The 27,809-nt window shown below is 55.4% G+C and overlaps 1 protein-coding gene across 1 annotated transcript in view; it reads left to right on the top strand.

Moving 5' to 3' along the window:
* PPFIA4 (PPFI scaffold protein A4) overlaps positions 1-27,809 on the top strand; it is a 34,863-nt gene extending 7,054 nt beyond the window's left edge. Inside the window, 25 exon segments of the mRNA XM_087424256.1 lie at positions 492-683; positions 984-1,130; positions 1,391-1,525; positions 3,363-3,443; positions 3,710-3,841; positions 4,169-4,231; positions 4,825-4,916; positions 7,255-7,363; positions 8,853-9,061; positions 10,511-10,751; positions 11,126-11,161; positions 11,373-11,506; positions 11,812-11,978; positions 14,082-14,175; positions 14,640-14,721; positions 15,216-15,416; positions 16,112-16,174; positions 16,757-16,783; positions 18,529-18,704; positions 20,304-20,401; positions 21,115-21,290; positions 23,418-23,486; positions 26,792-26,862; positions 26,864-26,949; positions 27,355-27,809. Of these exon segments, the coding sequence (XP_087280382.1) occupies positions 492-683; positions 984-1,130; positions 1,391-1,525; positions 3,363-3,443; positions 3,710-3,841; positions 4,169-4,231; positions 4,825-4,916; positions 7,255-7,363; positions 8,853-9,061; positions 10,511-10,751; positions 11,126-11,161; positions 11,373-11,506; positions 11,812-11,978; positions 14,082-14,175; positions 14,640-14,721; positions 15,216-15,416; positions 16,112-16,174; positions 16,757-16,783; positions 18,529-18,704; positions 20,304-20,401; positions 21,115-21,290; positions 23,418-23,486; positions 26,792-26,862; positions 26,864-26,949; positions 27,355-27,404 (2,931 nt within the window). The 3' untranslated portion in view covers positions 27,405-27,809.

Genomic DNA, 27,809 nt, shown 5'->3' with positions numbered 1-27,809 from the left:
CAGTGCTTTCTCCAATATTTCCACTTCTCTTTCCCACTTCTCTTCTCTTTTTCTTTCGCTACCTCATCTGCAGAGACATCTGTAGATTTTTGTTTTAGTTCCCGACAGACTGCTGGGCACATAAAGTGCTTGTCCGCTTGAATTGTTAGGTGCTATCACCTTGTGTGTCCGCTCAGGCAAGATCCCTTCTCTCTCTGAGCCTCCTTGCCCCTAGTCCTGCTCCTTTCTAGGTTACCAGGGGCTGAGACAGCAGGTAAAACTAGAACTTGTTTTTCTAGAGATGCATAGGAGAGCAAGGGTATTCGATCGTTGTCTGGACTGAGTTCCGGGGCCCAGAGGAAGGAAGGTGTACCTGGAGATGTGCTCTGAAATTGGGGGCAGAGCTGTGACCCACTCTGGATGTGCTGTCCCTCCTCCCACCTCCTCGGGGTGGGGCAGGGGAGTAGGATGCCTGGGCTCCAATGACTGACTGTGGCTCCCTGTCCCTGGAGGAGGACATGGGCCGGGTAGAGGAGCTGCAGGAGATCCTGGAGAAGCAGAACTTTGAGTTGAGCCAGGCCCGGGAGCAACTGGTCACCCTGACAGCAGCTGTGGCTGAACTTGAGGAGGACCTGGGCACAGCCCACCGGGACCTCATTAAGTCGGAGGAGCTGAGCAGCAAGCATCAGCGGGACCTCCGGGAGGTGAGCAAGGACCCAGCCTTACCCCCTCCTGCTGGGTGTAGGCATTCAGCACTCAGGAGGGCAGCTGCCTGGATGCCCTGGGTGTAGAGGGAGGGCCAGGCGAGGGCTAGACAGTGGAAGACTGAACACCTGGTGGGGTCCAGTGTGGGGAGGAGTGGTGAGAGGGATGGGTCAAGGTCAGAAAGTGGCAGGGCAGTGTGGAGGAGGTACAGCTGGCCAGGTGTTGGTGGTGAGGTACAGACAGGGTGGGGGCAGGGAGAAGCTGATACCTTTCTCTCCCCTCCCCTCTCCCCTGCCCAGGCTCTGGCCCAGAAGGAGGACATGGAGGAGCGAATCACCACATTGGAGAAGCGCTACCTGGCTGCTCAGCGTGAGGCCACATCCATCCATGACCTCAATGACAAACTGGAGAATGAGCTGGCCAATAAGGAGTCCCTGCACTGCCAGGTAACTCCTCCAGATGTGGGGGAGGCATTGTACTTGACCCTGGAGGTCTTGATGATCATGCCAGAACATTCCCTTGATGGCCCAGGAGCCCCTGGGGCTGCACGTCACCTTGGGAAAGGGGAAATCAGGCCCCTTGAGCAGCCAAGAACCAAGGCTGTCCCTTGCTGCTTCTGCCTGTCACCTGCTCTCTACTGAGGCTGGGTGGGGGTGGGGAGGCTTCAGTGCTCCCTCTTGACTCTTCCCTGCCCCCACTTTGCTAGTGTGAGGAGAAGGCCTGACACCTCCAGGAGCTGCTGGAGGTGGCAGAGCAGAAGCTGCGGCAGATGATGTGCAAGGCCGAGACGCTGCGAGAGGTGGAGGCTGAGCTGGCCCAGAGGATTGTAGCCCTTACCAAGGCAAGTGGGGTGGGGCCTGGGGATCTGCTTCCTGAACTGTCACGGAGCCAGGCAGCGAGTGAGCGAGTGGAGAGAGTGGGAGGCACATCAGGCTGGGAGCTAGGAAACCTCTGCTCGCTGTGTGACTCCAGGAAACACACTATCTGTGCCTGTCATTTGGACGCCTAAGCCTTGCCCTCATCGCCCCGCAGGCGTGTGATGGCCCCTAAGAAGGGGTGTGAAGCACTGGGGGAAGCGGAGGAGACTGTGCTGACACAGTGTTCTATTGTTGTTCACACCTTGTGGTTAATACTTCCTTCTGTTGGGTCTGGGGTGGGAAATTAGGACTTCCATCTCTGGAGAGATGACATCGGAGAGGAGATATGATCCAACTCTGTATATCCTTGAAGGAGTGGTGGGTGGGAGTTTAGGCTGAGCATATCTTTCTTTATCAAGTTGGAGCATTCTAGATCTAGGGACCACCCCTGGTTGCTTGAAGCCTGCAGCTTTAGGACGAATAAAAGGAAATATGATTTTACCCAGTGGACAGTTAACTTTATGGAATGATAATAATTCCTAAGAGGTGTGCAGGCTGAAAACAGAATGGGTTCTGGAAGAGCTAGGTAGATGTATGGACACACATGTTCGGTGGGTTAGTCAACAGAACTTAGGAATGTTTGCAGCAGGCTGGGAGCTTTCAGGGGGGCTCATGTGGGATCACCATGACTACCCCCCCACCCATGGGGAGAAAGAAGCCAGTATTTAGTAAGCATCTCTGTCTTCCAGAGGCTGGCCAGTGTGCCACCGTGGCAGCTTGGTGGCTTTGGGGATAGTACAGCAGCCTGGCTGTACCTCAGTAGACCCAGGACCAGGTCTGCTTCTGCCACTGACTGGCTCTGTGACCTGGGAAAAGTCCCTCCCTCCCTAATTGGGGGTCAGTTGTTATCTATGATGATGTCATCATCGCTATGATGATGGGATTGGGCTTGGTGGTCTCGAAGGTTTTTTCAGCCGCTGGGAATGAAGGGCTGGGTTTCAAGTGCAGTGGAGGATGTTATGTGTTGAATGCTGAGCAGTCAGCTTTAGCATCTCCCAAAACTGGCAAGAAGGGATGAAGTGATTCATGTGTTCAAGTGAGTCATAGAAGGAGGGCTTTAAGGATGGATTTCCTCACTGGAAGAAGGGTGATAGTCTGGAATATCTTGTCAGCAGAAGCAATGGGGTCTCATCTCTGGGAATCCATGCACTGAAGGGGAGATCTCTCTACCTGGGCTGGTTTCATAACAAAGGGAATAATCACGGCTAGCATTTGTCGACTGCCTGTTGTGTCCCAAGTGTTTGCCGTGGCTTATCTCACTCAGTCCTCACAGTGGTCCAATGGGCATAGGTGCTGTTAGTATCCACATTTTACAGTTGAGGAAACTAAGGCAGATAGAGGTTCAGTAACTTGCCCAAGGTCACACAGCTGGGAAGAGAGGGAGCCAGGATCTGATGCAGGAGTCTGGCTTGAGTCCATACTCTTAAGTGCAGGTCCATCTATCTGGAGGCATAGAGATTTATGGTAGCTCATGCTTTCAAGTGGAGTTTTTTCTGGAAGTGTGGGGAGAATGTACAGTCTCTTGAGCTGCCAGCTCTGGGATGTTTTAAGGCAGGCCCTGAGCAGGAAGAAGGGAGTGGGGGGGAAACCTGGCAGTGGTGATGGCAGTTCTGCTCCCAGATGATAGGTGGAGGGCTGGGCTTTCTTGATACCTGAGGCCCTGATCCCTGAAGACCACCCTGGCAGCAGGGTGCCTCGGATATGAGGCCTGAGCAGGAGTCAGATGATCCGCAGGCTGCACTGACCCATCCATGCCCTCAGGCTGAAGAACGGCATGGCAATATTGAGCACCTGCGGCAGCTGGAGGGCCAGCTGGAGGAGAAGAACCAGGAGCTGGCAAGGGTGAGGGCACCCCGCTAGGCTCTCAGGCCCCTTCCCTGACCCCAGGGCAGCCTCCCAGGATGGTCTGTGGATGGGGCATGGAGGAAGTGGGAGCTGGGGAAAGACCTGGCCAGGGACAGAGCCACAAAGGGGTGGGAGGAAGTGGTCAGGAGAGCTGGAGAGAGGGGACAGGTGAGCAGGCTAGAACCGCAGGGGATGGGTAGCTCCCTGGGAGAGCCGAGAGATGGCCCTGGGATGGGCTGGTGCGAAGTGGGCTGGCTGTACAGGTGCGCCAGCGGGAGAAGATGAACGAGGACCACAACAAGCGGCTTTCCGACACCGTGGACCGGCTGCTGAGCGAGTCCACCGAGCGCCTGCAGCTCCACCTCCAGGAGCGCATGGCGGCCGTGGAGGAGAAGGTGCGAGGGTCGGGGTGGGCGGGGCTGCAGGGAAGGGGCAGGGCGGGTGTGGGTGGAGCCGGGCCGGCCTGGGTGGGCGGGGCTGCCGGGTGGGGCGGGGGCGGGGCGAGCGAACGGGGGCTGGTGTAGGTGGAGCAGAGCCGGCTCTGGGGCGGGGTTGGGATGGGAGGGGTTGGTCAGGGCATGGAGTGATGCTGGGAGTCGTGGGCCGGCCTGGGGAGGTGAGGCTGGGGGTGCAGGCCGAGAGTCAGGTCCAGCAGGGAGGGGGAGGCGGGCCGGAGCTGGAGGAAAGAGTGCGGGGGTCGCCTCACAGCTGTTCTCCCCCAGAACACGCTGATCCAGGAGCTGGAGAGCTCCCAGCGGCAGATCGAGGAGCAGCACCATCACAAGGTACAGCTGCAGGCCGGCCGGCTGGCTGTGCTGTGAGGAAGGAACACCCGTGCTGCCGTGCAGCTGCTCTGATAGCCAGCACTGCATCGGCCCGTCTGTCAGTCCATGTACATCCCTGGTCTCACTAATCCTCAGTAGAGCCAGTCACGGTGCATACGTCACCACCCACGGTAAAGAAACTGAGGCCATAAGCATAGGCACCGAGTGGGCCGCAGAGAGGCAGGGCCCAGTGCAGGATGCAACAAAAGGATCTGGTGGGGCCTCAAACCTGGTAAGGCGAGAGTCTGGTGGTTCTGGGAGGATTAGCCAAATCCCTTCCTCAGCAGAGGCCGTGAGGTCTGGGAGGGCACCGGGGCCCCTCTTCTGCCCAGCCTCATTTGCCACGCATCTGTGTGGTGGTGAGGGCTCAGCAGGCCTATCCGGTAGAGTCCTTCCCCAGACAGACCCCTCTTCTGGCGCTGCCCCTCTGCCTGCCTGCTGCTGACCCTTCTGCTCACTTTCCAGTTGGACTGCTATCCTCTTTGTCCCTCTCTCCCTTCTGTGCCCTTCCCTGGCCCCCGTCCCCACCCCCAACTGGGGTCTGCCTGGCACAGGGCCACCTATCCGAAGAGATTGAGAAGCTGTGCCAAGAGGTGGACCAGCTGAAGGGTCGAGGGGGGCCGTTTGTGGATGGCATCCACTCCAGGTACTGGAGCGCGGGAGGCTGGGCTTGCTCGGATGGGGTCCTGGATGGACCCTGAGGAAGGAGACTTCCTCCCACCAAAAGACCACCAAGGACCTCCAGGTCCTCCTCCTATTCAGGGTGGGACACTGAGGCTCACAGAACTTGGTCAAAGTCACCCAGCTCACTTGGGCAGTTTAGAAGGGAGCACCTGTACTCTGAGGGATGCTCCTTCCCCAGTGCCCCGGGACACAGGCCATGCTTCCTGCTTCTTTGACAGGGGGCCTGCTCTTGAGAGAGATCTGCTGAGTTACATGCTCACCCGTGTCCCACAGGGCCTGCTTGTGGAGAGTGTCTGGTTCACTCTGGTTCTTCTGAGACACTGTCTTTAGGGCTCTGGAGGGTTGCTGTTTGAGAGCCAAAGACCACCTAGGTGCAGGTAGCAGGCAGAAGACCTCAGGAGAGAGAGAAATGAGGCATCAAGAGCTCGTTTCCGGGCCGGCCCCATGGCTTGGCGGTTAGGTGCTCGCTCTCCGCTGCTGGCGGCCCGGGTTCGGATCCCAGGCGCGCACCGACGCACTGCTTCTCCGGCCATGCTGAGGCTGCGTCCCACATGCAGCGGCTGGAGGGGTGTGCAGCTATGACGTACAACTATCTACTGGGGCTTTGTGGGGGGTGGAAAGGAGGAGGATTGGCAATAGATGTTAGCTCAGAGCCGGTCATCCTCAGCAAAAAGAAAAAGAGGATTAGCAGGGATGTTAGCTCAGGGCTGATCTTCCCCACAAAAAAAAAAAAAAAAGAGCTCCCTTCCTGTTGGAAGTTGAGATGCCGTGATACTCATATGGCTGTGGTATCCCTTTTCCTGAGAACATTTTAAGAGATGGTGAGTGGAGCTTTCCACCTAATGCTTGAATTAAGCCCATATTTTAGGGAACTTGTGGATTTTGCTTCATATTTTGTGAAGCAGTGGACACTGAACTCAGACCTCAAGCCTGTGCTGAGTTCTCTGCCCGGAGAGGCAGGGTGACGATTGAGAGGCGGAAGTGGATGATGCCACGTAACACTCCTGGACCTTGGCTGTTTTCTCTGCAAACCAGAGTCTCTTAGATCAGAACCCTTGAGGTTCTCTTCGGTCATGCTCTCGCTGTCAGGGAAGTAGGGATCAGCTTCCCTGAAGAGAGGTTAAAGGAAGTGTGTATATGTATATGTGCAGAGGGGCAGGCTTGAATGAGGGAAAGGGATGTTCAGTTTGAAGAAGAGAAGCCCCTGGATGTCTGGGGGGTAGACACGTAAGGACCATCTTCACGTTCATCAGGCACTATTGTATAGGAGCATGGAGATAAGCAGGGAACAGAGACAGAAAATAGTATTCGGGTTCCTCTTGCTTCTCTCTTCCTGTAGGTTGCTCAGAAGAGACCAGCCCCCCAATTAATAAGACAGGGCCCAGAGTACACCAGGCTATTTGCAACAGCTTGGTGTACCTTAATGGTTAGGAATTCCTGGCTTTGACTATGGAAGCACTGGACCCATCATGGAATTGGGACTGAGTTGCAGGGGAGAAGAGGGGGACAAACAGAAACTCCCCTCTCCTTCCAGCTACCTTGTGTAACCCGTTGTAGGCTCACTCTGTCCCTTTGCTCTGGGCTCCCTAAAGGGTTCCAAACTGGGAAGGCACAGGGAAGAAGTGTCACTGGGGGGGCTTCCCGATATTCCAAAGGATCGTTACTGGGATCCTAAAGCCTCAGGGTTGGAATAGACCGTTGGGGCAGTCAAAGTGGTTTCTCTAGCCCACGTCTCTGATACAGCATCAGGGCCTCCTGAAGCTTCCTGGGAGTGGGGAGTATGCCTGGGTTGAATTTCAGCCAGGGACTCAGTCCACATTATGAGGAGACCTGGGGAAAGTTGCTGAGGAGAAGATCAAGAAACAAAGACCCTTAGGTTAAAAGGACCTTTAGAGATTGTCCTTTCCAACCTCCCTCAATGCTGGGAGCCCTCCCGCACCATTCTCGTCAGATGGCTAGAGAGCCTCTGCTCTAACACCTCTTGGATGGGGAGCTCAGCTTTTTTAAAGCCACTGGTTGCATCATCAGCCAATTTCTGCCTTTCGAAGGTGCTTCTTGTGTTCATTGGAAAGCTGCCTCCCTAGAACTTTCTCTCCTGGGTCATTCTGATCCCTGGAGCATCAGGGAATAAATCTAATCTCTTGCTTACGTGGCAGCCCTTAGAACATTTACAATAGCTCTGTGTCCTGCTAAGACTTCTCTTCTCCAGGCTGAAGATCCCTCAACTCTTTGGGCCCAGTGGTGGTGAGCTGGGGCTCCAGTCCTCAGGGCTTGTCTTTTCTCCCCCTCCACCACTCGAGGTCGCACATGGGCAGTGCAGCTGACGAGCACTTCTCCCTGAACATAGTCACCCACGCGCCCCCAGGTCTGCATCGGGGCTACTCAGCACTTCGGGAAGAGTCTGCCAAGGTGAGGGGATGGAGGGGTGAGTGTGTGGGGGGGTCTCCCAGGGGAGTTTGGGGTCAGTTCGGCCACGTGCCTGGCTCCAGTTTCACAGACGGCTGGCGTGCAGTGCAAATCCTCCCCTGCCCTCCGCTGGACGACAGCTGCAGCCCTGGGGTTGGGGCCATCATCAGCTGCAACAGCTGTGCCCTTCCTCGCCTCAGCCTCCTGGTGGGTGAGAGGTGAGGGCTGGCAGGCAGCCAGCCAGTCCCCGAGGCCCTACTGAAGCGTGTGCACGTGTGCCTGGGTGTGCAGGCATGTGTTTCTAGTGGGTGGGGTGGGGGATGCAGGGGCAAGATGGAAATGGCAAGCCTTCTGGAACAAAAGCTGTGGTTTATGGGGGAGATGAGAGAGGAATGGCAGATAACTGGCCCTTGGGATGGCACCTGAAGTTTTCTGAGAAGCAGCTCTAAGTTCTTGCTGAGTCTGCCTTGGGGGTTTGTCAGGAAACAGGAAAGAAAAGGGGCAGAAAAGCATGACTCTTTCCTGCCCGTGATTGTTAGCGCTCTGTCCTCAGCCCAGGCCCTCTACGTGCTCTCGGCACAGGAGATACAGCAGGGAGGAGGGAAATCCTGGTCTGATGGAGGAAGAGTCATCTCTGCCCTTAGGAAACCCAGAGTCTGATGGGGGCATTGCAGTCTGAAGGCTCCTCAGCCCTTTCTTATTTCTGGTTATAGGAACATGGCAGCTGCCTAGGAGCTCAGACTTGGGCTGCAGGAGCTAGAAGAGAGCCCTAAGGGGAGCTGGGGCTTGGGTCGTGGAGAATGGGTGAGAGCACATCTCTGGCCCAGCTGGTTCTGTCTCTTTCGTCTTCTGGCCTTTGTCTACCGAAGAGGTTTATAGGATGGTTTCTGAGAAGCTGCCTCCTCTCAGGGTTGACCCTCTCAGGGTCCTGCGATGTGCTGAAGCTCTGTGAGATGCGTGGCAGGCATGCTTGGCCTTCTCATGTTCCCTTGCTCTAGTCCCCCTTTGTCTTCATGGGAACCGATGGCCTTTCTGTGCTGCTTACTTTGTGCCCCACACTGTGCTGTGTGCTTTACATGCATTTCGTCACTTCATCCTCACAAGTACCTATGAAGTAGGTATCACTACTATCCCCATTTGACAGATGAATAAACTGAGGCACAGAGAGGTTAAACAACTTTTCCATGGTTGCACAGCTGGGATTTGGTGGAGCCGGGATTCAAAGCAAGACAGTCTCTCTCTGGAATCTGTTCTAAGCACTCTGCTATCTAGCTCTTTGAGTTAGTTAACATAGTATTTCTTAGACTTTAATGTGCAAGTAAATCACCCAGGGATCTTGTTAAGGTGTAGGCTCTGAATCAGTAGGTCTGGGGTGGGCCTGAGCTTTTGCGTTTCTAACAAGCTCCCAGGAGATGCTGGTGCAGTGCGGAGTCCTGCTCCTCGGCCACCTGGTGTGTCTTATTGTTACCCTTTATCCTCCTTCTTTGCTGAGGACTGGGAGCCATCTCCACTGCCTGGGGTGGTGGCCCCCAAGGCTGCCCCTGCCTTTGACAGTGACCCCGAGATTTCTGACATGGATGAGGATGAGCCAGGGGGTCTGGTGGGCTCCATGGGTGTTGTCTCCCCCAGCGGCCACTCCGATGCCCAGACCCTAGCCATGATGCTGCAGGAGCAGCTGGATGCGATCAACGAGGAGATCAGGTGAGGGCGGGGTGGAAGGCGTGGGGTGCCTTCAAGGACATCGGCCCCCTTTGGGCACTGCAGGAAAAATCCGGCAGTGTTTGCTTGTTTCTTGCAGCTGACCTTAGAGTGCACAGGCTAGGGACCCTGCGTGGGGCATCAGGCGAGGTTCTGGACCAGTGCTGAACTGAAAGGGGCAGGACCCCAGCTTGACCTCTCAGGGTTCATTTCCCCTCCCAGGGGTTGGGAGGCTGTGTTCCTCCAGCTTGTGCAGCTAAACATAATCACCAAGAGTGTAGCTCCCATTTACTGAGGCCACCTCAGGGTGAGAGCTGTGTGAATGCTATTGTCAGTCTTACCACAGTCCCTGGGGGAGGCAGCATTATCTCCACCTTACAGACAAGGCAACAGAAACCAGAGAGGTTCAGTGATTTGCCTAAAGCAACACAGTAAGTGGTAGAGCCAGGATTCAAACTTGGGTATAAACTTGGTGCACTGTGCCATGTCTCCCATCCCTAGAAACCAATGGCAGGGAAAGTTGTCAAGACCTGCACTTTTCCCTGCGTTTGTAGAGAGTTTATAATGTTCCTGACAAACAGCAAAGGAAAGTCCAAGCTGGTCATCAGAGCTTTACAGGCCACAGGGTCATTTGGTTCAGTGGTCTCCATGCTTGGATTTCACAGACCAGTTAGAAAGAGAGCATCACACACAGACACCCCCCCCCCCGAAGGGCACTTCTGTGAAGTTTGAATAAAATGGGATTGCCAACTTTTATTCCACAAAGTAAAGCATTAAAGATAACTACCATTTCCTATCACAACCATTCTACAAAAGACAGGACATGTGAACATCCCTGAAGCTGGAAAGACAGACTCTCAGAATAAAGGCAAGTCCTGCCCTGAAGCCCACTTGGCACCTGTACATCAGTGTGTGTGTGTGTATGTGTACGTGTGTGAGCATACACACATTCCCCCGAGTGCCTCCCCCGATACACAACGTTACTGTTATCGTTCCCCTTTTTCTGTGGACAGAGAGGACTCCGTCAGGGCTCAGCGTCAGTTAAGGGTCCTGTGTTTGGGAACGACTGACTTCGACCACTCCTGACTTTGGGCATATGGGGGGACTGAGGCCTGACTCAGGGTCACCCCTGCAGTCAGTCAAGGAGTTAGGTCAAGAACTCTGACTTCCAGGATGCTCTGTACCATTGACTACACTGCCTCCTTTCCCAGCAACTGCTTTTGTTAAACTGGGGAGTTTTGTTACATTAGGCAGCTAACAAGTAGGAGAAAAAAATGTTTCCAAGCCACAGCGGGATAGAACCAACTATGCTGTGAGGGCTCGTATGTACCGGCAATGCCAGAAACATTGGGGCTCCCCAGGCATTGCTTTCTGCCTGGGCTCACCCAGCACCTGCCTCCTGCTGGCCCTTGCTGGGGCTAGTGCCGCGGTCCGGTTTTACCTGTCTCCTAGGATGATCCAGGAGGAGAAGGAGTCCACAGAGCTTCGAGCTGAGGAAATTGAGATGCGAGTGACCAGCGGCAGCATGGAGGCCCTGAACCTGACCCAGCTGCGCAAACGTGGCTCCATCCCCACCTCTCTGACGGCCCTGTCCCTGGCCAGCACGTCCCCTCTGCTCAGCGGCCGCTCCACACCTAAGCTTACCTCCCGCAGTGCTGCCCAGGACCTGGACCGGAGGGGGGTCATGACCCTGGTGAGAGTCTTGGGGCAGTTGAGGAACAGCACTGTCATGACTGGGCTCTGCTTGGGGGCTGTCCAAGGGGAGCTGATAAGCATGGTAGGGCTTGCTCTCTCTAGTCGGGCTCCACATCTTCTTCCCATGACGTGTGCAGAGCCTGGCACGCCAGGCCACCACTGTGTCCTTCTGGGTCTAGAAAGGGCCTAAGAGGCTCACCCACTGCCCGCACCTCTTCCTGTCTTCCAGAGGTAGCCCTGGTTTATCTTCCAGGCCGCCTTTTTTCTGCTGTGATATGTGTGTGAGGCACTGAATCCTAGCTTCTCCCCTTGGGGTTGACTTCCAGGCATCCAGAAGGTGAGTCCGAGCTCACCCTTCACTTTCTCTTCCAGCCCAGTGACTTAAGAAAGCATAGGAGGAAGCTGCTCGTGAGTGCTCCTGATGACCCAGGTGCTAAAGATTTAATTCTCCCAGGCCCTTCCCTTTGGCTTCTCCTCCTTGGGCCCTGAGTCTGAGTCTGAATTCAGGCTGCAAGGGCCTCCCCACTGCATTTCTCCACTCTCCTCTGCCTCGTCTGGGCTGGGTAGGCAGGCCCCAGGTCTCTCCCTCTATCCCCTGACGGCTCCACTGTCTGTTCAGTCGCCAGTGTCTCGGGAAGAGAACCGAGAGGATAAAGCCACCATAAAATGTGAGACTTCTCCTCCTTCCTTACCCAGGATGCTGCGGCTGGAGAAGCTTGGCCACCCAGCCCTGAGCCAGGAAGAAGGCAAGAGGTAAGGGGACCAGGCCCCACCTTGAGTCTCTCCGTCCCCGAGGCCATCTTGTCCCTCCGTCTGCCTCTGAACGGACTGCATCTCACCTGTCCCAGGTGTCTGCACGTCTCACTTCTCTTTGAAACACCGTCAGGGAGGGACAGTTCCGTGTCTCCTTCAGTCACCTGCTCTGATCATAGCCCCTCACCCCGACCCCAACTCTGACACTTACCATAAGTTCTTCCTGAGGTCTAACTTCCACCTCTCCTACTGTAATTTAAGTGTGTTTCTTCTCATCCCACCCCCTCCTGGCTGTTATCCTTTAGTGCTTTGGAGGATCAGGGCAGCAACCCCAGCAGCAGCAACAGCAGCCAGGACTCCTTGCACAAGGGCGCCAAGCGCAAGGGTATCAAGTCGTCCATCGGTCGCCTGTTCGGGAAGAAGGAGAAGGGCAGGCTGATCCAGCTGAGCCGGGATGAAACCACGGGACATGGTCTCTGGCCCCTTCCTAGCGAATGGGTGCGAGTATGGGCTCAGAGCAGGAGGTGTACTCGGATCCAGCCTTCTCTGCCTGCCTCCCAGGGGCCAGTGGGCGGAAGCCGCAGGCGTGCAGACTTCAGCTCCAGAGCAGCACAATTTTCTGTTAGAGCTGCTTTACGGCGGGAGGGGCTGCCTCCCGAGGGAAGTGTCAGGCGGCGGGTGGATGGCGTTTTATTTGGTGTGCTGTAGAAGGGATTCCTATATTGAGTGCAACGTTGTGCCTCTGAAGTTCCTCCCAATTCAGAGGTTTTCTGATGTACTGTGCTCAGGACCTCCAGGAGAAATTCCTTTCTTCTTTCTTTAGGAGAGTCAGTTCTTGATCAGAGCTTATTTCTAGTACATTTGGCCTCCAGGACTCAAAACGTCATAATGCCTAATTATGGCTCTGTAGACGTTGTATCAAGTGAGCGCTTGGGCAAGTGCAGTATCTGAAGTTCCAGGACGTGCGTGGCAGGTGGTGGGTGCTCAGTAGATGTTAGCTGTCTCCGTCTTTCCCTTCCTCCGCCTCTTTCCTTCATCTGTTTAGTCATTTGTGCAACAGATGTTTACTGGGGCACTGCTGTAAACAAGGCTTAGTATTAGGTGAGGGAGCAATAGTCCATTCCTTCAAGGAGCTCAGTGTCTAATGAAAAGGAAAAAATAAAGAGGCGATTCCAAAACAATATCATGAGAGAGTGATGCCCAGGGTGCTTCTGGAAGTCAGAACTGAACTATGGTGTGGTGGGGGCAACATGAGTGGCTTCCTCTGCTAGGCAACACCAGAGCTGAAGCTAGAAAGCTAGATAGGAATTCACCAAGAAAAGGTGTGTGTGTGTGAGGGGAAGGGGGTCTGAGAAAGGCAAAGATTCTGGGTGCAAGAGTTTTGTATACAATTGAGTCTTTTCAGAGTAGGGAAGGGAGGGGGCGGTAGGAGTGGGGGAGGTGGGCTGGGACCCTAGGCTGAGCCAGCTCACAAGGGCCTTGAAGAGGTTTAGAAGTTCCGGTGAGGCAGTGGGAGCATTGACGAATTTCATGCAAGGAAGGAACCTGATCACTAGAAGAAGGAAACCTTTGAACCCAAATGCATAATTATATCTTCCTGCACCTCTGGAAGTTGTGAATCAGAACATAGCTAGCTGAGCGAGGAGGAGGAGAAGGATGCAGTGGAGGAGGTGGGGGGGGAGGAGGTGGAGGAGGAGGAGGAGGAGGGAAGGCAGGCACCTCTGCTCAGGATGTGGAGCCTCAGTGAGGAAAGAGGCAGAGCACCCTGCCCCAGTCCACAGGGGTTGCAGGGTGTTGTGGAGAGGGCCACAGATGGGGAGGCGGAGCTGAGAAGTTCTGATTGGTGCAAGAGAAGAGGCATTTTGTGTGAAGCCTTTGACTTCCCATGTTCCCCACACCATGTTGGCACCTGAACCTAAGGCAGCATCTCTAACTGTTTCTGGTGACCCACACCTGCTGCCCTCTGTGCACTGTGCGGAGTGACCAGGACTTAAATGAATTCTAAGATGCTGCTCCTGCCATGAACTCTCTAGGGTGCTGGCATCCCTTCAGGAGATCCTTGATAGAAGTGGACAGAGCTGTGCATGCTTCCCTTGTGGTTTTGTCCAAATGAGTGCAGCCTGAGAAAGAGGCCAAGACACGCTGTTTCCCCACCGCTGACCCAGGTCGGGGTAATCCTTTCTCAGCCTCGTAGCCCACTTGTGTAGCCCTGTATCCACTCATGTCTGGCTTTCTGGATTTCCTTTGCTCCGTGGTTTGGAGGAGGGACAAGTTCTGTCTACGATTTTGCTGCTGTTAGGGTGGGACAACTTCGGTCCGCTAGCTGGAAAACACCTCCAGGGCTGAGGCTCCCAGGGGTGACTCTCTGGGCGGGGGGTGACCCACTTGATGCCACTGGGTTCACCTGGATGCAGGGATGTTGAGCGGAGGCTCTGGGAATAATGGGTGGTCCCCATAGGCCCTCTTGGGTTGTCATACATGGAGGATCCTCCTGCTGGTCTGCTCCCCAATCCTAGCCCAGGCCACGAGAGGAGAAGCAGAGGTCCTGGCTGACATGCCATCTTTTCCCTTCTAGTTCTCCTAACAGACTCGGAGCTCGGTCTGCAGGAGCCTATGGTACCTGCCAAGCTGGGGACGCAGGCAGAGGAGGACCGGCGGCTGAAGAAGAAGTAAGAGCTGCAGGCCAGGCTCTGCGAGGGTGGAGCTCAGCTCCCACCCACTGCCCTTCCCCTGGGCTGCCATAGGACAGAGCTCAGCCAGCCAGAGCCCAGCAAGGCCCTTTCTGAGCTGAGCAGGCCTGGTCCATGTGGGCACAGCAGGAGCTGGGAGGTGGTTCTTAGGATGGCCTGAGGAAGGAGGCCAGGGGGCTGTGAGAGAGTGACCCAGGGCCTTTGGGTCTCTGGCAGAGCAGACTGAAATGTCTGTGTGTCAGGCCATGTGCAGACATGGCCCTTTGGGGCTGAAGAGGTGTTCCTGCCCCATGTCTTGGTGTCCTGCTGCTTCAGGCATAGCATACAGGTGGGGAGCAGGGGTGGTGGGAGTCCAGCTCTTGGCAGAGTGCGTGGTCCCAGGAAGTCAGCATGGTGGAGAGAGAAGGAAGGACCAGTGAGTCTGTTGTTCCTCTTCCTGCAAGACACCAGCTGCTTGAAGATGCCCGCAGAAAAGGAACGCCCTTTGCCCAGTGGGACGGCCCTACTGTGGTCTCCTGGCTGGAGGTAAGCCTGGAAAAAGGAAGTCTACTAGGGTCCAGTGGGAAGGGTGTGTGGGGTGGGACGAGGACTCCTCGGGCAGAGTGGTGGTGTCCCTAGAACTCCCCCTGCTCCCACAATGCACACACACACATACCAGTTGCTTTTGAGGAGAGAATTGATTCTACTCACTGATGCCTCGCGGTAGCTAGTGTGGATAAGGGGAACGAATTGTCACTAAGCTGTAAGGCTTTCACAGCCAGTTTGGCTCTTCCCATCACCCACGTGATGTTGGGAAATCCCTTCACCTTCCTAGGCTTCAGATTTTCACTGTAATATGGGGAAGAGAGGAATTTGATGATGGTCATCTCCACATTTCGAAGTTCCTCTGCTCTGCATTTGCTATTCTGAGACCAGGGATGAGGCTGGGCCTTCGCCCTTTGGTATTGCCAAGCTCTTGGCAGCGGGGTCCAGATCTTGGGGAAGGGCCTGAATTTACCCTCTGGGCCCCGTATCTGCAGCTCTGGGTGGGAATGCCTGCCTGGTATGTGGCAGCCTGCCGGGCCAACGTCAAGAGTGGTGCCATCATGTCGGCCCTGTCGGACACAGAGATCCAGCGGGAGATTGGCATCAGCAATGCCCTGCACCGGCTCAAGCTACGGCTGGCCATCCAGGAGATGGTGTCGCTGACCAGCCCCTCCGCCCCGCCCACGTCCAGGACTGTGAGTGGCCTCTCCCTCACCCGGGACACTTTCAGAAGCCCTGGAATAGTGTTTGCAAAGTCTCCCACCGGTCTTTGGGCAGATGGTAACGTTGAGTCCTGCCTCTCCTTTCAGCCCCACAGAGGGCTCCACCTGCTCTCCAGGAGGGGGTGACTCTGATTCTAGGAGGACGGAGTAGGCCTAGTTCCCTGCCTCCCACATACCACCTGTGGGCTCTATCTCCCCATCCCTACTCTGCCACCAGTTCCAGATCTCTGGGCAGAGTTTGCAGGATGGGACTTCTGGAGTTCTGTGTTGTTGCTGGATTGGGGGAAGGGGGAAGCAGAGGGTGTAGGGCATTTGTGAATTCTGTCCTGGTCCTCCCACCTCTCCACAGAAATGCAGGCTACTCCATGGACCCTCAGGGGAAAATCTTTCACTGTGGTCCATCCCTGTGATGGGGTCAGCCCTATTCCAGATTTGCACCGTTCATTTGGGAAACGTTTGTGGAGCACTTCTCTGTGCCAGGCTCTGTGCTAAGTAAGGTGGATACAGTGATAAAAGAGTCACTCAGAGCGAGACTGTGTGCAGAGCCCTGGGCGGGGCCTGGGGGAGGACTCGGTAAGGAGCTTTGTCATCGTTCTTGGGGCTCCCAGGCTGATGGGGATCCTGGGGACCCACGTGCAGGACCAGCTAGGTTTCCTTTATGCTTGCAGTCTTCTGGGAATGTCTGGGTCACCCATGAAGAGATGGAAACTCTGGCCACATCCACAAAGCCAGTGAGTCTGGCCCTGGGCCTGGGGTTAGCGCTGATGAGTCCACCGAGGGTGCGGGAAGGTTGTGGGCAGCCAGAGGGGTTGCAGCTGATCTCACGTGAGCTCGGTATCCCTGATGGGTGATTGCTTCTGGTCTCAGGCTGGAGGGTTGGTGGGAAAGAAATGGGATTGGGACTCTGTGTGTGTGTGTGTGTGTGGTCCATTCCAGGGGTCATGAGCTCACCCTGGCCATTGGTGCGCTGCAATAGAGAAGAGCTGGGCTTGGGAGTCTGTGCCTGCTATGGGCCTGAAAACAGAATCCTTGCCCCTGTGCTTGGTCCTCGGTGGAGGAACAGGGAGGGTTGGGAGGGCCTGGCTCCCAGCCAAGCCTGGGAGGTGTGGAAGGTGTTTTTGCCACACACACGTTTGCTCCCCTCTCACCGCAAACACGGGCAACAGCCTCTGTTCTCTTGACCATCCCAGCAAGCTTGCCCCGTCACCACCCGTTCGTGGTCCGTGCCCTCTCCCCGACGGGGCCTGGGGTGGAGGCTGCCAGGCTTCCTGACTTGGCCTGTTTCCCCTGACACGCTGCACCTGTTCCACTAGGACAGTGAGGAGGGCAGCTGGGCTCAGGTAAGACCCCCTTTCCTTGTCCAGAACCAGTTCTCAGGACAGTAGCTTCCCAGCGGGTTCTCTCCCCGCAGGACTCCTGAGTCCTGGTCTTTTCGAGACCCTCTTCACCCGAGGAGCCTGGACACGTTCTCTTCCCTGCTGGAGCCCCTCCCTCCTCATTCTCCTTTAGCTACTTCTGGTTTCTCAGGATGGCTGGGGAGGAACCCTGGAGCGCTGTGCCCCATCGTGCCTGCCTCTCCCCCAGTTTGAGTCTCTTCCTAGGAATAATGAGACTTAGGTGGGGGAACTCTCTTCCTCTCCCTGTTCCTCAGGGGCACCCTGGTGAGCTGAGCCAAGGCCTTCCATTCCTTCCTTCCTCCCTTCCTCCCTTCCTTCCTTCCTTCCTTCCTTCCTTCCTTCCTTCTTTCTTTCTTCCCTCCCTCCCTCCCTCCCCTCCAACTCCTTCCTTCCTTCTGCAAATAATTACTGAGCACCTACTAGGTATCAGGCCTTCTAGGCTCTCTGGATACAGAGTGAACAGACTAAGCCCTCGTGGGGCTTCTGTTCTAGGGAGAGACAGGCAGTAGACAGACAAATGGACAATATGTCAGATAGATGTAAGTGCCGTGAGGAGAAGGAAATGTGGAGCGTGCTGTTTACACGCACAGGGAGACCTGTCAGTGGGAGATGGGCCAGGTCAGTTCTAGCATATTCACAGTAAAACAGTCCGCAGAGGAAGTGGATGAATCTTAGACATATAATGTCACGTGGAAAATGTAAGTCCCAAAAGATTCGTAGAGTTTTATACTAAAACTCAAAAACAAGCAGAATTAATAATACATTGTTTAGGGAAATATACATTAGTGATTGTAAGAACTGTAAAATTGTTTTTGAGCAAGGGAGTGATGGACAGAAAACTCAGCATAGTGGTCATGTTCCAGGGGCAGGGGCCGGAGGGGGACGAGCCTGAGGTGGATGTGACAGCGTGTCCATAGATGGCACAGACCTTCATAACCAACACATGCTACCTGTATTCTTATGTGTATCAACAATCCTGTTTTAAAAGCTAACAAAGTAAATTTTCAATCGAGTAGGGTGAGGAAGGAGAGTGACGCAGGGCTGCTGTTAAAACTGTGTTCCAGAGACAGGTGGTGGGGGAGGTCCCTGCTCACGGCAGGAGGCAACAAATAAACAGCAAAAACAAAGGACAGGAATTCTGGAGAATTCCTGGAGTGGAGACCAAGCCTTAGGGAACTGAGTGCTGGCTGTTCAGGCGCAGGCACCGTTCTTTTTGTTTTTTCACGTCTTTAGTCAATACCTAATTCCCCTGTGGACGGTGTGAGGCCGGTTTCCCAAGAGACACTGGCTTCCTTTGCCACTCTGCAGGTCCTGGTAATGCAGCTGGTCCCTGGGCTCAGTGGGCTGGAGGCAGACTGAGAATCAGGAAGGCAAGACTGCCGCCCAGCACCGCAAATGCATTCCAGAGCTGACAGGAAGGATTTCATATTATCTGCTGCCTGGATAGTCACTTCTGTTCATTAGTGTAGATAATTGATATGTGAGTGGAACCGTATCATTTCAAGGTCTTGAAAAGTTCCATTTAAAATCTCCACCTCCCACCACTTCCAGCCCCTTAGTGAAAATAAGCTCAAGTTTTATTGACCTGCCATGGAGGATAGCGTGATGTTTCTCTCCACCAGCAGTGCCAGCTGCAACCTGCTGGCACTGCCTTCCTGCCCAACAGCTTGTCCACCTTGTTCCCCCAGACCTTGGCCTACGGGGACGTGAACCACGAGTGGATTGGGAACGAGTGGCTGCCCAGCCTGGGGCTCCCCCAGTACCGCAGCTACTTCATGGAGAGCCTGGTGGACGCGCGCATGCTGGGTCACCTGACCAGGAAGGACCTGCGAGGCCACCTGAAGATGGTGGACAGCTTCCACCGGTGAGCAAGGCTGGGGCCCAGGGCCACCTCCCGACGTGGGTCTCCCCCAGCTCTGGGGGTCTGTCTCTAGGAATAGAGATGCCTCCATCTCTTTTCCTGGCCTGTTCTGAGCGGTAAAAGTCTCCTTCTTGCAAAAGCCGAATCCTCATCTCATCCTGCAGTTTGAGAATTTGGTCCCCTCACCTCCAACCGTTTAGACAAAAAGTCCTTTCTCTTTAGCTTCACTTCCTTGGAGATTCTGAAGTTCATTACTTGTCTTTGGGCTTGCTGAATTCTCTCTGTTTACCCTGAGAAGACTCAAACTGAACCCAGCATCCAGTTTAGGTGTCCAGTTCCTTCCAAGCGGAGAGGAAAGGTCTGGGTCCTTGCCTGCCACAGCCCAGCTCTGAGCCTCTCAGCTCTGAGAAGGAGGGAGCAGTCAGCATAGTTTATCTCACAAAGCAGTGGCCTCAATACTAGAGGCAGAAGCAGTTAGACTTGGGAGGGACCTTCCATTCTGTTGCTCCATCTTATAGATGGCAAAACCAGGGGCTGAATGACTGGGTGCTGTTCAAGTTAGGGAAGAATACTACAGTGACTGTGCCCCAGATGGAATGGGCCACCTCTGCTGTCACCAGAGGTGACAGGCATAGGCGTTCACACCTCTCGGAAGGATGCTGCAGAGGTGACTCCTGCATCAGATGGCAGCTTGGACTGATGGCCTCTGGGTCCCTTCTTGCCTACAGATTCTATGGTTCTTAGCCTGGCTTAGTTGTTACTTATTGAGTGCTCACTGTGCACCCGGTGCCATTTGAGTACCTTTAGTACTTTCCGTGAATTATTTCATTTCATTCATTAAGCATTTATGGTGTTTACTATGTGCCAGGCACTATTCTAGGGGTCCATCAGTGGACAAAACAAAGTTCCCTGCCCTCCTGGAACTTACATTCTAACTGGGAGAGAGAGAGAAGGAACAGTAACTATATAGTATGTAAATAGACAAAAAGTGCTAGGAAAAAAATTAGAACGGTTAGGGGCATTGGGAATGTGGGCTGGGGTGGTGACAGCAATGTTGCAGTTGTAAATCAGGTGGACAGGGTGACTGTTGAACTGAGAAGATGACATTTGAGCAAAGACCTAAAGGAGACGAGAATGAGCAGACAAGAGGAGGAGTGTTCCAGACAGAGGGAGCAGCCGGGACAAAGGCCCTGAGGCACATAAGCCAAGTGTGCCTGCCATGTTTGCAGAACAGCAGAGGTATCAGTGTGAGGGAGCAGATCATGTAGCAGCGTGTAGGCTGTTGTAAGGACTCTGAGTGAAATGGGGTTACAAGGGGATATCTGTAGGGTCTGTGTGATTCCAGTGCCAGGAGAGTGGGGGCATGTTGCTTCATTCAGAGAACTTTCCTTCTATCATTCAGGCCCACAGCCTGGCTGAGGGAGGACATGGGGTAGGCAGAGAGGGAGGTAGCTGGGAGAAGGAGGAGTGTGAGCGGGCTAGGGTGCTGTTTGTGCTGGAGGATGTAGGTCTGGACATGCTGTGGCTGGTGCTGGATGTGGGGCAGACATGGTGGGAACATGGCCCTGCTGAGGCCTTGGCTTGGGGGCTGTGTGCCTGCAGAACCAGTCTTCAGTATGGCATCATGTGTCTGAAGATGCTGAATTATGACCGGAAGGAGCTGGAGAAGAGGCGGGAGGAGAGCCAGCACGAGATCAAGGGTAAGATGGTCAGCTCAGTGGGCCTCCTCTGAAAGGAGTGGCAGTCAGGGGGAGCGGGGGCTGCCTTGCTGACCCCTGCCTTGGGCCGAGAGAAGGGAGAGGAGGCCTTCTGTGCCTCAGGGGTGCTCCAGATCTGGGAGAGAAGACACAGCCTCAGCCTTAGGAGCAGGGAGCTCTGGGTCTGAGGAGGGAGACATAGTTTGTGCCCAGGGGGCACCACCATCTGGTGGAGAAGAAGCCCCTGCCCAGTCAGCTGTAACCCCGTACCCCTATACCAGACAGTGGCCACCAACTAGTCAAATACAGTGAAATTCCCAGGACACTGCTACAGACTGTGTGAGAAAGTGCTCCCAGAACTTGGCGATCTGGGTGGGATTGGACAGGAAAGTGAGGCAAGTCTTAGAAGAGACTGGAAGGTGGAAAGAATAAGGGCCATTCCAGCATAAGGGCAGGGGATGGCCTGGGCAGGGCTCTGGGAGGAGGCCGGGAGCCTGTTGGCCTGACCCTGAGTCCTGCAGGCTGGCAGGGATGGAGAGAGGTGGGGCTGGTTCCCCAGAAGCCCAGGAACCAGGGAGGACAGACAGAGGACATGGGAAGGTGGGAGCCAGAGAGTAGGGTGGACTGGAGCTTTGGGTCCTGGGAGCTTACTTCTGTCCCTACAGGTCCTTTGCCAAATCCGCTGTCTCCTGCCCCTTTCTTCCCCTGCCCGCCAGATGTGCTGGTCTGGACCAACGACCAGGTGGTCCACTGGGTGCAGTCTATCGGGCTGCGGGACTACACAGGAAGCCTGCATGAGAGCGGCGTGCATGGTGCCCTGCTGGCCCTGAACGAGAACTTTGACCACAACACGTTAGCCCTGCTCCTCCAGATCCCCATGCAGAACACCCAGGTGGGCGTCCCTGTAATTGGTCTATCTCAGCTCTCCCTCTCCCCCACTCTCTTGCTCTCTCACACACACACAGGCTGATGGGTCTGTAGGGGCCTTTCCGGGGCCTGTCCCAGAGGGGATCACGAGGTCCTCAGAACTCGACGTGGTCCTTGTGCGTAACCAAGCCCCTGGAGACCAGGGTCCTGCACATACCGCACGCACGTGGCTCGGCCCGCAGCACTGCTGTGGGCACCCCACCTCCTCCCAGCCCCGTCCTTGCAGCAGGGACTCTGTGCCTGACTTCTCCTCAGTCTGACCTGACTTTTCTGAGGAGAACTAGCCCAGAGGCCCAAAGGGACCAGACAGCCCTTATCTCCTGTGTGTCCCACCCTAGGGATCTGCTTCTGGGCCCCCAGGCTTCAGAAAGCTAAATAGACCAAATAACGCAGCCCAGGGCCTGTCCATGCCAGGGCTCTGTCCACTGTCCGCAGCTCAAAAGATCATATGTCTCCTTACATTGCATTTCATAACTGTTACAGAGCTGCCACCTTGGGTACTTCTAGATCCTCTGGAGCCTCTTCACGTTGGGCCTTCCTGTCTTCCTGTGGGCAGTGGACCCTGTTGTGTGAAGTCTTTCCTGATCTTATTTGTCCTAAAGATGCTGTCAGGCTCCCCCTGGGAAGGGACTGCCTCTTCCTGATCCTCTGTGTTTGATGGGGATGTTTGCTGTGAGCAGTGCTTACCTTTGTGATGCCATAAACTCGGACTGTGTTGCCTCTGGGCCCAAGCCATTGTCTCTTCAGACAGAGAGGTCCTAATTCTTTTAGCCTTTCCTCTTATAGACTCGCATCCTGCCCTGATTGTGTTAGCTGCCCTTGTCTGGACTGTTTGCAGCTGTCAGGTCTCTTGCAATTCAGCCACCAGGGCTGCACAAGCTATTCCGGGAGCAGACGCATTTTTGGTTGTGTGAGGGTAGGGCTGTGATGCCTCATAATTCCTGGGGGGGGGGGGGGGTGTTGGCCTTTTAGGGGTGATGGCAGCATACAGGGCCAGTGTGTCCTATAGGCTCTCTGCAGTGACCCCCAATCAGTCAGATTGGAGAGCACAGATCCCCTCGATCTCTAAGAAGAGCTTCGATTTCCCTGAGATGCAAATGTTCTACACTTGCCCACCTCCCACCTTCTCTGCTGCTTTCTTGCCCACTCACATGGCTTTGTGAGACACACCTGAAGTTTGTGTCATCCTCCCTTTGCACTGCCCAGAGGAGCAGTGTCATCTGGATACTTGAAAATTTACTGTGCTTCTCCTTTCAGTCAGTTATAAAAATGTTATGTTCCCAGTACTGATGAAGACCGCCCTTACTGAGCTCCATGGTTAATATTGCCCACCCGGAAATGGGCTGGTTTTCCTGTCTTTTGTTTCCTCTCTCTCAGTGCATCCAGTTCTGTGGAGAGCAGGACACCCATAACAGTGAAGGGTGCTCTCGCTGCTTCTTTCCCGTCCTGTTCACTGAGCTTGGCTCTCAGAGGAAGTGGGATCTGACCCAGTGGAATCCTTCATTAAAAACGGTTAAAATTATCTGGCGGCAGTTTTGAAAACTTGTTTTGTTTCTGGCATTTCCCAAACCTCCTAATGAGTTTAAACTCCTAGGAGGCCTAGAGAAAGCCTCTGCGCACCACGCAGCCAAGGGCCACCAATGTCCACGACCGAGCAGTCTTCCTCGGTTACATTTTTGATGTGGAGCCTTATGAAGTATGTTTCTTTAATCTAAGTACGTTAAATCCTTATTACCCATGGTCTCCATGCTAATTTGCCCTCCAGGAAAGCTGTAAGGCATGATTTTCCCTTAGAGAAAAGTGTGGGTTTTTTCCCCCAGTAGGTGACGCCTGTCCCTCTATGTGTTCTGTGATCCTACTTTTTAAAAAATTATAGTTTTCTAATTTGTTCCATATGAAAGAATCCTAAGGTTTACAGTTTCACTTCTAAGAGGACACTGAGGTTTGCTTGAAGGAGCAGCATCAGGCTAATGGGTTCCATGCACTGAAAACCCCATCTCTGCCCTTGGACCCCTGGGAGACAGGTGAGAGATGGCACAGAGGTCATTACTACAGCCCTCCCACTCTCCCTCTCTCACCCTGTGGACTCCAGGCACGCCAGGTGATGGAGAGAGAGTTCAACAACCTCTTGGCCTTGGGCACAGACAGGAAGCTGGACGTCGTGAGTACCTGGCTGTGAATAGGGGCCTCAGGGATGCAGTCATTCTTGGTTTGTTGGATGGAAGTTCATGAGTTCTGCTTTCCTTGGGCTGGTGATTGGTGGGGCAGCCTAAGGGAGAAGAGCCACAGGGAATGGGGATGATGTCAGGGGACTGGAGAGGCAGGCCTGGCCTGAATAGGCCTGGAGAAGTCTCCATGAAACTCCTTCCTTGTACAGAAGCTGAAGGCTCCTGTATGTTCTACCTGCAGCATCTCCCAACTCTGTGCCCCGAACCTCCTAACCACGAGGATCAGAGGTTCCCCCAAAGGCCGTCTCTGTGGGGGTCACACCTTTTCTTCATCTCCCAGACCCCATCTCTTCAGTGCTGTCAGCACCGCCTATCTCCTGCCTGCTCACGATCCCTGTCTTGTAGTAGTGTGGCTGTTTGCAGGCAGACATGATGCGAGGTTGTTAAATCTACCTTTGCTCACTTGTCCCTCAGGGCAGTTGGACACAGCCCCACACAGCTCAGGCCTTCACCATCCCAGCCTCCTCTCTAGTTTCTCTCCTGTGTCTACCTTCACACCCAGTTAAGGTTTTCCTCCCTCAGCCCGCTGGTCACTGAAGAAACAGTCCCTTCCACTGGGTTTCGTCTGGCCTTCCCCTTGAGTTCAGGCTGACTGTGTCAGGGGAATGCCCCGACCTTCTGAGCCATAATGCTCCCCTTAGAGATGCTGCCAGAATGCACCTGCTTCCTGACAACACAGCCCCTCCTCAGGCCCTGCTGCTGCCTCCCCGCCCTCCTTCTCCCTCCCTCCCCTCCTCTGTCTCCTCCCACTCCCTTCCCTTTCTCCACACCCCTGCCCTCACCAATGCCTCTGTTGAGACTTCTGGGCCTCCTCATGGGACACCATTAGTGTTACCTGCATATCAGTTAGTCCCTTCTTAGTTGGTTTAACAGGGCTAAACCCACCCCTGTGGATGACTGCCCGGCCTCAGCAGACAGGACACACTCAGGAACACACGGCATTTGTGGAGGGGTGTGTTCTTCACAGAGGTACCTGGAAATGTGGAGTGTGTATTCCAGTCAGAGATAAACTGCCAGACCCTGCCAGCTGTCCCCACTCTCAGAGATCCTAATTCTCCCAGTGCCCCTGCAGTGTGGACCCTCTTCCTTATTCCCCACACACCTAGGATCTTAGCTTTCTTTGATGCAGCTAGGGAAAATGACCCCCATATATATTTGTATGGTGCTTTCTAATTTAGAAAGCTGTTTATTCCTTCAGTCCTTACAAAAATATTCCTTGAATGTTGACTCGTGGCAGTCACTGGGCCAGACCTGGTGGTGCAGTGCCGGCAGACATCTTCCTTTGTGCTGACAATCGTCATGTGAAACAGGTTCCTGTCCCACCGGACAGATGAGGAATCGAGGCTCAGAGAGGTAACTTACCTGCTCTCATGGGCTGATGCATGGCAGAGCAGGACTGGAGCCAATGTGTGTCTGGTTGCTGCGTGCATTCTGCTGCGTCCCGCGGCCTCCTGGAGGCACGCGGAGCTAGCTGGCCTCTCAGGCCGCAGACGCTGGGTGGAGTGGTTGAGTAGGTGGTGTCATCTGGCAGTGCAGTGGGTTTCTGGGATGCAGCTCAGTGTAGGGCTGGAGAGAACTGGTTCTTGCGGGAAGCTCAAAGTAGAAGGCCAGCTCCTGGGAATAAGGTGAGAGTTGGTGTGTGTGTGTGGGTCGGAGATCCAAGGAAACTGCTCCTGTCCAGCTCTCTAGCCATCGGCAGCAACCTTGAACCATCCCTGCGACTCGTCCCTCTGCCAGCTTCTGGTTCTGAGTTTCCCCAGCTTCAAGGCCCTGCTGGGCTGCATCCAGTTCCCCCTACATGGAGAGCCGGACTCCAGGGAAATGAGCAGACGGGGAGCAGGAAAAACATCTTACTGTTGGGGGACAGGGGAGGAATAGACAAGCCCTTCGGGTTGGCCTGAGGTGGAAATGGAGAGAAATGGAGACAGAGAGAGAGGGGGGGGGGGCGGGGCAGGGAAAGGCTCTGGGCTTGGCTGAGGGCAGGATCATGGGAGAACAGGAATGATGAGGAAAGTTCCTGATAGACTCAGGGATGGGCCAGCTGCCATCCATTCACTGAACGAGTATTTACTGAGTGCCTGCCAGGTTCCCAGGACTGCTTAGTGACTGGGATCATTGGTTGGAGCAAAAGAGGTCATGGTCTCTGTCCCCTGGATCACAGAATTTGACAGAGAGAGGGAGAGACTGGGGTGGGGAGAGAGAGAGATTAATGAAATAATCTCATAAGGACATGTAAAATCCCTGCTAGGACGGAGGTACGTGGTGCTGACAACTGATGGGAGCGTTTTGCCTGCTTAGGGCCCAGGTGGCAGACCCTGGGAGTGGGCAGGAGGGGCTGGCAGGCAGGAACTGGGGGTGTGTCCTTCTTCCTGCTGGCAGCACTGGGCCTGCTCCAGTTCCCAGAACACAGGGTGGAGGGAGATGAGGTGTGGCTTCTAATGGGGTGGATGTGGGCTGGAAGGGTGCATGGGGAGGCCTGTGCAGAGGGGCCTATGTAGAGCGAGGACTTGGGGGCCCTTTGGCAGAGATGGTCATTTTGGAGACTTGGCTGGCAGATGGCAGGGGGCTGCCCACCGCATCCTTTGGAGGAAGCTGCCTCTGATTGGCCATCTGCCTGACCCTTCACTGTCACAGGTGTTCTCACCTGATCCCATTAGGAATAGGCAGCCTGGGAAACAGATAGGGCAGAGGTCATTCCTCTTTACAGATAAGGAAGCTGAAGCTCAGAGAGGTCACTTAACTTGCCCAGGGTCACACAGCTAGTAAAATGGCAGAGCCATAATTGAAAGCCAGGTCTCCTGAGCCAGGCTTTTCCAGCACACAGGCTGCAGCCACACTGAGGCCCCAGAAGGGCAGGTGGGGGTGGATGGGAGCTGGCTGGTGACCCCACCCATGGGAGGCGGCTGAGAAGAGGAATCCTGGAAAGGTCAAGGGCATAACAAGCCCAGTCTGAGATGATTGGGGCGGGGAAGAGAGTTCACCTGCAGGATGATGACAGACCCCACCACTGAGAGGGAATTCCAGAGGGGGAGAGCCCCTGGGACTCATCCACTTGAGCGCGAGCCATTTTACAGACGGAAAACCTAAGGGCCAGAAAGGGGAAGGAACCTTGCTCCCTTTCTCCAAAGGGACGGGTTGGTACCCCTAGAACCAGCCTCAGCTGCCCCCCGCCTCCTGCCCAGGGAGTGAGGGTGGCCATTCCAAACCGCCCCTTGGCCTCTGCGCGTCCCCACTGCAGGGCGAGGACAAGGTGTTCCGCCGCGCGCCCTCCTGGAGGAAACGCTTCCGGCCGCGGGAACCCCCCAGGCGGCGAGACGCTCCCCCCGGGCTTCCGCGTGTCCACGCTGGGGCCCCTGCAGCCCCCGCCCGCCCCGCCGAAGAAGGTGGTGCCCGAAGGTGAGTGACAGGCCGCGGGCGTCCGCCCCGGGTGGAGCGCGGCGGGCGCAGGCAAGGCCGGGCCGGGCGCACAGCTGCCCGCCTGGCGAGCGCGCGCCAACCGGGCTCTGTGTTCTCCCGCGGCCGCCGACCCCGCCCAGCCGGGACGGCGGGTGCGCTGAGACTGGAGACTTCCACGGTTCGGACCTATTCCTGCTGACCCTTCCCGCCCCGAGTCTGACCGGGGTGCCTGTGGCTCGGGGTAAGTGGGCCCGGCCCCGGCCTCCCTGCGCCGCCCCGGCCTCCTGCCCGGCCTGCCCTTCCCGCTCCGTCTGGCCCGGGGAAGCACCCCACGTTCCTTGCAACGCCAGCCTTCAGGGGACTAACTGCCAGCTCACCGGCGATGCCTGTCTCTTTTTCTCTTAGCTCACTCCCACTATCTCTACGGACACATGCTCTCCGCCTTCCGGGACTAGCCACAGCACTGGGCCGGCTTCCTCCTGCTGGCTTTCCAGGCTCGCACGCCCTGACCCCTCCTGCTCGGTCCCCTTCCTCCCATGTCTCCTAGTCTCATCTGTGACTTGCCAGTGGCCCTGGATCTCACAATATACTCGCCCTCCTCCCATATTCCCCCCCAGTCCCACGTGTGTCCTTTGTAAGTCTGTCAAGGATGTGGCTGGGTCTTCTGGTGGTGTGCCGGCACTCAGGTTGTCCATGCTTGGGATTCTGCAGGAGCGAGAGGACGGCAGCCCAGTGTGGGTGTGACTCCACTCTTTCTCTTTGGGACTTGGCCTGGGCTGGACCACGACCTCCACCAGAGACCAGGACGCCAGGCCCAGGGCTGGGGATGATGGCCCTTCCAAGAAAAGGGCACTTCAGAC

This window comes from Ceratotherium simum, chromosome 36, assembly GCF_057802395.1.
Source record: "Ceratotherium simum simum isolate JZ-2026a chromosome 36, ASM5780239v1, whole genome shotgun sequence".
NCBI lineage: Eukaryota > Metazoa > Chordata > Mammalia > Perissodactyla > Rhinocerotidae > Ceratotherium > Ceratotherium simum.
This window is presented reverse-complemented; position numbering and strand designations above follow the sequence as displayed.